Source organism: Microtus ochrogaster, chromosome 1, assembly GCF_000317375.1.
Source record: "Microtus ochrogaster isolate Prairie Vole_2 chromosome 1, MicOch1.0, whole genome shotgun sequence".
NCBI lineage: Eukaryota > Metazoa > Chordata > Mammalia > Rodentia > Cricetidae > Microtus > Microtus ochrogaster.
The window spans coordinates 115,211,522-115,221,901 of NC_022009.1; the positions used below are offsets into that span (position 1 = coordinate 115,211,522).

At 41.6% G+C, this 10,380-nt stretch overlaps 1 protein-coding gene across 1 annotated transcript in view; it reads left to right on the top strand.

Annotated features, from left to right (window-relative positions):
• Otol1 (otolin 1) overlaps positions 1–10,380 on the top strand; it is a 28,748-nt gene that overhangs the window by 14,393 nt on the left and 3,975 nt on the right. The window contains exons 2-3 of the mRNA XM_005344105.2: positions 4,386–4,781; positions 9,888–9,977. Coding sequence (XP_005344162.1) covers positions 4,394–4,781; positions 9,888–9,977 — 478 coding nt within the window. The 5' untranslated portion in view covers positions 4,386–4,393. The remainder of the gene's footprint in view (positions 1–4,385; positions 4,782–9,887; positions 9,978–10,380) is intronic.

Here is a 10,380-nt window from a genome sequence, read left to right on the forward strand (position 1 = left end):
AGGAAAGAGGACCCATAGCCCATAGGAGGAAAGAGATGAAAGTGACTGGCCCTGGAGAAATGGTTCAGGAATTAAGTGTTTATTGCTCTTCCAGAGGACCCGAGGTCAGTTCCTAGCACCCGTTTGGGGTGGCTCCCAACAGCTTGCAATTGCAGACTGCAACTCCTGAGAATCCGATGCCCTCTTCTGGTCTGTGGGCACACATGCATGTATGTTTGCATGCACACACACACACACACACACACACACACACACACACACACACACCCCACATGAATTAATCAAAGAAAGCAATGGCTGCAATCACTCCTCCCCATTTTCCTTCTCTTGCCATATGCTCCTGTGGGGTCTTCTCCCCTAGCGAGCTCACCTGGAATGGAAGTGAGGTTAATAATGTAATGATCCTTGAGACAGCTGCTCACATCACTGTTGATCCATTACTTGAATGAGGAATCACAGGAGCCTGCTAGCATCCTTAGCCCAAGCCCCAGGTCATCACATTTCTCCACAGGGGCTCAGGTTTCTAGGCGTACTTGCCCATCTCTCCATGTCTCAACACAGAGGCAAGCAGGCTCTTCTTACTGAATCTGCTTTACCGGAAATTCACACATTCTACAATCCCTGGTGTTAAATGGATACTTTCAGTAGTATTGTTTTGATTTGAATACTGCCATGTCTATATTGTCCTACTTATGACTAGGTCTGTTTGGAAATCTCATTCCCTCTCTCTGTCTCTCTGTCTCTGTCTGTGTCTCTCTCTGTGTTGTATGTGCATGAGGGTGGACATACAAACATGTGTCAGCCAGAGGTCAATGTCAGATACCAACCTCAGTCACTTTCCACCTTATTTTGAAGACGGTGTCTCCCACAAGCCCTGGCTCTTGGCTAGGTTGGGGTGGTCACCGTGTTCCAGGGACCCATGTGTCTTCCCCTCCCTAGGGCAGGGCTGACAAGTGTGTGCTGCTGCCCTGGGCTTCTCAAGCTGGATGCTGAAACTCTAGGCTTCATGCTGGTGGGGCTAGTCTTTCACTGACTGAGCCTTCTCTGTAGGCCTTCATCCTCTTCCTCCAATCTTTATTTTAAATCCTTGTTACGATTTAACCTTCATTAAACTTCAGACTTAAAACGTCTTTTTTTTTTATTGTCTTTGGGTGACTTGAAATTTTGTCTAAAGTCCTCACTGGTGGTGGGTTTTGTTTGCGGGGCTATGTTTTTATGAATTTATTTTTTGGGGGGTTTTGTTTTTGGGTGAAATAAAGTTACATCACTTCCCCCTCCCTTTCCACTAGCCTTCTTGTGCCTCCATTTTATAACCTGTTAAATGGGCACAGTGGGTCTTACCTTGTGGTATGTACTTTGTGGTATAGTCAACATAATAGATAAAAAGTGCTTAAGACAGTGCCAGACAGATTGCCAGATAGATGCTGGACCACTTCTCCTGCACAGGACCCCTCAGCTTTCTCTTCCTTGTCCCCCTCCCCCCCCATGACTAGTTTCTTAAGATCCTTTTGCAAAATTATTATAGGATAAAAAAAATTACCATGTACATATGGAGGAGTAGCAGATGTGTCCCAGTAAGGAAAAAGAAAGTTTAGTTGCTTTATAGTCAATAATATTTTGTTGTTAAACTGGTGTGGTGGCACACGCCTTTAATCCCAGAACTCGGTGGGTAGAAGCAGGTAGATCTCAGTGAGTTTGAGGACAACCTGGTCTACCCAATAGGTTCCAGGACAGCCAGAGATGTAACACAAAGAAATCCTGTCTTGAAAAGAAAAATCTTGTTGTTAAATATGGAGACCTCTTTCACCTTCGACCTCTTTTTACCTGAGAAACTTTTGTTGCACACTTAACATATAGGTATATATAATAGGTATACAGATCAAATGTTCACTGGTAATAAATCACAACAAAATTAAGTTTCAAGTAATTATTTGCTTCACACATGATTTTTTACCATTTACAAGAAACAGAAGCAAATGAACGTGCTAATGAGCAGGGTCTACCTATTTTTTTATGTCAATATTGAGAGTTAAGTCTTGGCTGAACGTCTGATATTGCGACATGTAGAGAATCTTGAAAATCTTTCAGAGTTGAGTGACAGTCCAATACCCTAATTGTCAACACTAAGAGTGCTGCTTTAGTTAAATACAAAGGGCAAAATGGAAGAAGTATGTTTAGTTTAGAAATGGGTGGAAATCCTGTCTTACCACCAGGCCAAAATGTATTGAATGTGTTTCTTCAAACGAAACTCAAGGCAGCAAATCAAATAGCATTTAAAAAAAATCAAACTTTCTAGCATAATCCAATCCAAAGACACACTAATCTGTTGATTAACGTGACAGTAGGAAGCAATTGTCTTCGTTTTCCATAATTAAGCAATTATGCTTCTGTAAGCTCAGTGTGCATAGTAAAAACGCTGCAGTTTCTAACACACGCTCATCCGGAACCCGAGTTGACCTGTTGCTGGCCGTTTTCATAGGCTCTGGGTGGCTCGGTGGTACATGCAGTACATAGTTTACACATTGTGTGCTTAGAGACAAGGCTTGAATGAAGTTACGTGACACAACACAGGTGAGCATGGCTCGAAGCACTTCGGATTCACTGGAAGTCTGAGTTTGAGTTAAAATTGGGCTCCCGTGTGTTTAAAAGCGTATTACTGTTACCAAATTTTTAATGAAGTCCACCACCTGTGGCATCATCCGGGGTCCTCTGGGCCACAGTTTAAGAAGCTCGAGTGTAGCATTTGAGAGGGATGAGTGTAAATGGCCGATGCATGCCAGTCATGTGTGTACGTTCATCTTGTGGGTGGGACTGTGTGGTGTGTGTCGGGGCGTGTATGCATCTGCAATCACGTGCACAATGAACTAACTGCTGTTCACGTTTTTACTTCCGTTGTCTCCCATCTCTTCTTACTAAACGTAACTCATAGCGGATAGGATCATGACTTAATTTATGTCTGGTGTCATTAAAACTAATTCCTCGTTCCTTGTGACATTACCAATGTCAACCAATAATAGCCAGGTCAATGAATACAGCAGCAAAGACAACCAGACAGAAAGTTAGAACTTTTGGACTTTTACCCAGTTTTGAAAACGAAGCGTCCCATCTTTATCTCTTCCTCTGCTTTGATTTACGTCTGTCTCTACAGCTCTACTCCATTGAGCTGGCCTTGGATTTATTGTTCTCTAATCCCATCCTTATAAACTCCACATGATTTGTGGAAATGAGTTTAGGCCTTGAAATTAAACCAAACTGCCTTGTATCTTAAATCCAATGTTTACTGATTTTATGACCTTGGACAAGGTATGCAACTTCTTGGTGCTGGCTTCCTCCTTTGTGATGGAGAATGATCACATGACATCTGCCTTATAGATGTGTTTGGAGAACTGGTTAGATTGATGGTGTGGAGCTAGGTATAGGGACTCTCCACATAGTAGGTGCCTTTCTCCCTCTTAGTTTAAATTCTCTTTCTATTTGTCTCTACTGCTTTTTTCCTGTCTCATATCAGAGAAAATGCACGTGTATCCTGGGCTGTCTGTTAGCAGCCTGTTTGGTGTCGATGGGGAATGGGATGGTGAGCTATCACAATCTCGCTTCACTGGGAATATTATACCATGCTTCTTTGGATGTTGGTTAAAAAAAAACTAAATAACCACATTTGCCTAATTAAAATTACCCAAAGATAAATGTGAGTTTTTAGAAAAACTCCCCAAAGTCTACAGCAAAGATTCTGCGAGCTAAGTGGCATTGTGAAAAGCTAAGAACATAGCATATTTTGAAAGTTATGATTTTTCAAATTGTCTCCCTCTCCATTTATTATAATAGGGTCCCTCAGAGTGCTCTCCCAAGAGCACCATTATCCCTAGTAGATTTAAAGACTATTTTACCAGTACTTTTTCCCCCTGAAATAATTGAGTTTGCGGGAATAAACTATTCAGCTCAATATTTTTCATCTCCCTCTAATACAAATGTATTTGATTCCTATAAATCTGAGTGAGGTCAGGGAGGAAATCACACATATTTGTTTTCCACAGGGTACAGGAGCTATTAAGGCATGCTGCACTTATTATAGATCATATTTGCTATTTGGCAAGATAATTTGAATGATTGAGAACACCGTTTGAGAACACGTAACACCAAGAAACAACCAGGAGAGAAAACTGAACGCAAAGTACTCCTCATAATAAATTAAAGAAAATGCTCTGTGGCTACTCACACACTTACATATAGAATATCCCAGCTTAACATCATTCTAAATCACATATGCTGTTATCCTTATGTCTCAGAGATATATTTTATTTTTCTCATATAAGGACAGATGGTACCAGTGCTTTTATTTGGACCATTTATAATTTGCGTGTGTTTTTTTTATGTCTTTCTTCCAGCCTCAAACATGTGGATATTTTCTTGGCTTTGTGTTCTTTTAATTATTTTGGTTGTGGCTGGTGTGGACACAGTAGGGAAGACCACACCGTACACCAAATTTACAAAGAAATCTGACGGGAAGGAGATGCTGAAGGGTCAAAAGCCTTCCAATGGCTTTCCTCTGGATGAAGAAGCTCTCCTTACAGAAATGGCTGCCGGGGCAGAGCCCACCACTAGCCCCTCTTTGTCAACCACGGCAGAGCCCACCACAGACCCCTCTACTTCCGCCACCGCCGCCGGTCTGTTCGCTTTTGAAAGCTTCTCTCTGGACACGACTCGTTTCTTTTTGAATTGCTGCCATTGCTGTTCACTTGTCACTGGGGAGAAAGGAGAACCTGGAAAGATGGGAAAGCAAGGTACTTGCAAGTGCCCAACTGAATGTCCCCAGAGAGGAGGCCTTAGGGTGAAGAGGGTTTCTGCACTGCCGTGCAAGTAGCAGTGACAGGCTACTTGCCCGTAAGAAAGTGACAAATGCAGGTGGAAACATGGTTATTGATACATATTCAGATTGAGACAAAAATGCAGTTCAGTAACCACAGCTATATTTATTTAAAAAGAAATTTATTCTTGTTGTATGATTATGGGTAATTTGCCTGCATGGATGTCTGTGGGTCATGTGTGTGCCCTGTGCCCATAGAAGTCAGAAGAAGGTGTCAGGTCCTCTGTCACTGGGGTTATCGAGGACTTGTGAGTCACCATGTGGGTGTTAGGAATTGAACCCAGGTGCTCTAGAGGAGCAGCCAGTGCTCTTAACCACTGAGAACACTTTTCCGCCTTATTCTCAGCCGTATTTCAAGACCTTTCCTAAGTAACCACACATTGCCTATGCCTACTGTAATTGGGTAACGCCTGCTGTATTAATAGCGCTAGTTGGAACTGAGTCAGGGTTCAGCCCAACTTCAGCCTCGGACCTGAGGTTTTTCTGGGCAGTTCAGGATATGAGCAGTGGAGTTTTTTTTTTTTTTTTGTCCGTTTAAAAAATGGTAAATGAAAATTCTATTGCATGGCAAGAAAGTGTGGCAACTGAGGGACTTTGTGAATGCTATTTGTAGTTAGGATTCGAAGTGGAAGGGCTTTGAGTGGAAAATGAAATGTAAAATTCAGCATGGTCCTCATTGAGATGCGGAAGCAACGCTGCCATTGCCCAGCAATTTTCTGTGTTGAACACTGTGGTTACTATTTTGAAACCTCAGATGTCTCCAATAGATACGTAATGAATACGCTCTCAGTTTGACCGTAGTGCAGTCTGGCTTTTAGGTGCTAGGTAGTGTAGACAACTTGAGATAAAATTAAAGATCAGAATGCCAATTTTAAAGTCACTATTCCCTGAAAAAGAATTCATACGGTGTTTGTGGCATCTAACCTGAGGAAGTAGTTATGCATCACCGCTAGGGTTTTAATTGATTTCATCTCATGGTCGCGGGTTTTAGAGAGACGTGCTATTTATGCTGAGCAGGATTAAGGGGTAAAAAAGAGTGAGATTAGGACCCCATTTCCCGGCCGATGACACAATATTGGAAATGCAGCGAGGCTGAGGAAAATCATATTTATCAGAACTCTTCGTATCTTCCTTGGCTGGCAACACCGCCTTCTAAGGAGACAGTGAGCTCCATAGCATGAGGGCTTTTGTCTCACCTGATGACAGATGAGATTAGATTGTTCTTGGCCTTCAGCTTTTTTTCTTATCTTTGTGACATACATTTTGGAGGTGTGCCCAGTTTTCTAGCCTGTCTGTGTAACTCATATGTCATAATCTAGCTGCCTATGTCATCTGACTTAGAATGTTCTGTGTCTATTTCTGCTCTGGATTAACACGGGGCTTTGTACATGCTAGGCTATTGCTCGTCCACTTTTTATTTTGAGACCATCTCACAAAGTGGCCCATGGTGGTCTTTAACCACTCTGAAGGCCAAGCAAATCAGGAACTTGCCTAACTCCTGCCTCAGCCTTTCAAGTAGTTGCAGTTACAGACCCATGCTGTCAAGGCCAGGTTCAAGCTCAGAAGTTTAACTCTATCACAGCCCTTTCTAAGAAGACTTCATTACTTCCTGAAGTCTCAGTTTCAACAATGGGAAACAGGGTTAAATGAAACCATGATCCGTATGAATATGCCATGCCCGAAATAGAATAAATACTCTACAAACTGCTTTTATCACTCAACATGGAGTGTGGTTCTAGCTTGTGAAATTCTCTGAGCCTGATAGAACAGCATCCTCTTTTTTGAGATTCAGTTATTCTAGCTTTAGAATCCTGAAATTTATTTTTTTGAGATTATAATATAATTGCATCATTTCCCAGTTCTCAATCTTTCTCTGAACCCTCCCAAGCACCCTGCTTTGCTGTCTTTCAATTCATGGCTTCTTTTTACCCTTTAGCTGCTGTTACATACTTCTATGTGTTTATGTATGTGTGTATCTATACACACGCATATTCCTGAGTATATACATAGATCTGCTTAGCGACTTTCCCCTTTCTTTCTGTGTTCCTTTCATTCGAAATCAATATAAGAGCAGCACTGAACAAATTCAGAGAAAAAGAAAAAACCTACACAAATCCAAGCATCTCAACTTTTTTCCTTAACGCTCTGTCTTTGGTCACGTGAACACACATATCGCAGGCATCACACGGTGCATTATCTACTTTTAAAAGTCCACTTAGATCCAATTTATAGATGAAATACATTATGAAAATATGGAGATTATATTTAATGGCCAGAAGGCAGTTCTCTGTCTCTTGCTTCTGTTTTTGGTTCAGTTGCTGTGGGCTCCCCATGTTAAGAAGAGCGGGAAATTTTATATCATTTCTAAAACTTTATAAAATTACTGAAGGTATTTTCACATTGCACCTGGTGATGTGTTCTGGTTCAGTGAGCATTTGGTCAACTTGGAGGTTGCAGCACCTGCCTGCACAGAGACTGGAGGCAAAAATCAATTGGTTCACCTTGAGTTCAATCCTAAGGTGTTTACGAGAATACTCCCTAAGTGTCCTTCTCATGTGATAGAGTCACATGATGTGCCGTCACATGACACGCCTGTGCCAACTCAGGGGTGTGGTTTGTTGCTTCCTTCAACAGCAGAGCCCCACCGAGCCTTCGGGGACAAGGCACAGGGAAAAAAGACAGTGGCTTTCTTGTATTTTCACCTCCTCTGCTTAGTCTGTCTCTATTCCTCTTCTCCATGCAGTTCTCCTTCAAATGCAGGAGACCGCCTTCAGCCCTAACCTCTACTGCAAGCAACTTATCACTGGTTTCCTTTACAAATTTATAGTTTCTTCCAAAGATGCATTCTACTGAATATGATTGCCTTCAGCCCTAACCTCTACTGCAAGCAACTTATCACTGGTTTCCTTTACAAATTTATAGTTTCTTCCAAAGATGCATTCTACTGAATATGATTTTTCATTTCACTGAATTTAAAAAAAATTAATTTCTATTTTATTCTATCCCATTAGCCTTAATTATAATTAAAATGCCATTTTGTAACTTCATTGGGTGAGATTATCTATATGGCAAACTTTTGGAGAAATTAGCCTTGAATTATTCTAAGTAAGGAGCAATTTTTACTCTGCAAATAGGACTGAATTTGCAGAAAGAATAATGAATTGGCCGGGCGGTGGGGGTATGTGCCTTTAATCCCAGCACCACTTGGGAGGCAGAGGCAGGTGGGTCTCTGTGAGTTCGAGGTCAGCCTGGTCTACAGAGCTAGTTCCAGGATGGCTCCAAAGCTACAGAAAAACTGTCTTGAAAAAAACCAAAAAAAAAAAAAAAGAATGAATTGAGTTAGGTGCGTTCTAGGTTAGTGACTGCCTGGATGAATAAGTGTATCTGTTGTGATTTGAATGAGGAAGGCCCCCAAAATTCATATTTCTATGCTTAGTGTGGCAGGCTTTCTTTTTGGCCACCAACCAGCTCGCAAATCAGGACATGGATACTTATTATTAGTTATGAATGCTTGGCCTTAGTTTATGCTTGTCTCATTAGCTCTTATAACTTAATGGAACCTATTTCTCTTCATCTGCATTTTGCTTCGGGACCTTTTACGTTTCCTTCATTCTGTATGTCTGGTCCATGTCTACCTGGCTGACTGGTCCTGGGCATTTCTTTCTCTTTCTCCCTAGTTCTCTCCTCCTCCCAGTTAACCTCTGTGCCCACCAGCCTCACCTATCCCTCCACTGCTTAGCTATTGGCAGTTCAGCTTTTTAGTTCATCAATCAGATGCCTTATACAGGCAAGGAGAGGCAGCTGCACATCTTTTCATCGTTAAACAAATGTAACACATCCTTACATAGTTAAACAGCAGAAACAAACGCAACACATCTTTACCTATTTCAAGCAATATTCTACAACAGCTTAGTGCCCAGTTTGGTAACTATCCAGGAAGGATTAGGAGGTGTGGTCGTGTTGTAGGAGGAGTGTCACTGGGGGTGGACTTGGAGGGTTAAAAAGTCTAGGTCAGGCCCAGCCTGTCTCTCTTTGCCCCCTGCCTGTGGATTAGGAGGAAGAGCTCTCTGCTATTACTCCAATGCCATGCCTGTCTGCTTCCCACCGTGATGGTGGTACCCTATGGGACTGTGATCCTCAAATTAAATGATTTCTTTACCGTGGCTATCTTGGTGATGGCATCTCTTCACAGCAGTAGAATAGTAACTGAGACAGTGTCCAGTGAGGTCAGAGACTTTCATGATCTCCACTGTGCCTGCCTCTCCCCCCACCCCCTTTTTTGGTCATGACTTCCATGCACCATGCTACTATTTTCAGTTGTTTAAAGACACTTTCTTTCTTTTTTTTTTTTTTTTAAAGACACTTCAGGAAATTCTAATTCCTTTGTTGAGTCTTTGCTTAATACTGTTTTCTCAGGGAATTGTCTTCTGACCCCATAAATGTAGCTCATTTTATTTCTAACTGTAACTTACAACGGGACCTTCCTATTTACTTTGTATCAACTAGAGTGAGATAACTCCCATTTCCCCTTAATGTTCATCTTGCACAGATTCTCGTCCCTGGGTGGGGTGAGATTGTCGCATTTCTAGTGTCTAGCAAGAGGATTCAGTGCACAGAAAACGTCACAGATCGTTCCTAATCAGCGAGTGAGTGGATGAAGGGGAATCTCAAAGTGTTTGGTTTTTTTTTTTAAAAGTGTGGTCCTATGAGGTGAAGCATCAGATAATCATTTTGTTTTTGTCATTTGATATAGTGCCGCTTCCCTGAATCATTTGATCACTGCCATGAATTTAGTGACAGGTACTAATGGGCTCAATTTATCTATTCAGGTGGTACAAAATGGCAAATCAGACAAAATCAGACAAAAATACTGCTCTCAGAACTCTGTAGTGGCTTATTCTTGCCAGATTTTATCATTAGGACACGGACAGTTTTTGATCTCAATAAAATAACGACCTCTTCCCCTGAACTAATGAATTTCAAAATATGATTTTTCTAATGTGATGATTTTGAAACTTCCTAGGTCCTAAAGGGGAGACTGGTGACGTTGGCAGCCCAGGGCCCCCAGGAATCACTGGACCCCAAGGCCCCAAAGGCCAGAAAGGAGAGAAGGGTGGGTAACCATTTCCTTTTCGGATCAAACTTGGAGACTCTGAAACAAAGGCTCGGTTATTGAAAGAGGGTTTTTAAAAGTACAAATATTTGATAAATCATCTCATATATTAATTTGACATGAAATATTAACTTTGAAAAACTTTCAGGTATATGTAAACCATACTGCCCCCTTTCCTTCTCTGTCTCATGCTCTCACATGCACGTACACACACACACACACACACACACGCGCGCGCACACACACACAAATGACATATATACACATATGCCAGTAGGGGAGACTATTTTCTTAAGTTATACTATTTTTCATTTATTCAGGCAACATGTTTTAATTGTTTTCCCCTCTCACAACTCCTCCCAGATCTCTGTCACCTCTTTACCCATCCAACTTCATGTTCTCT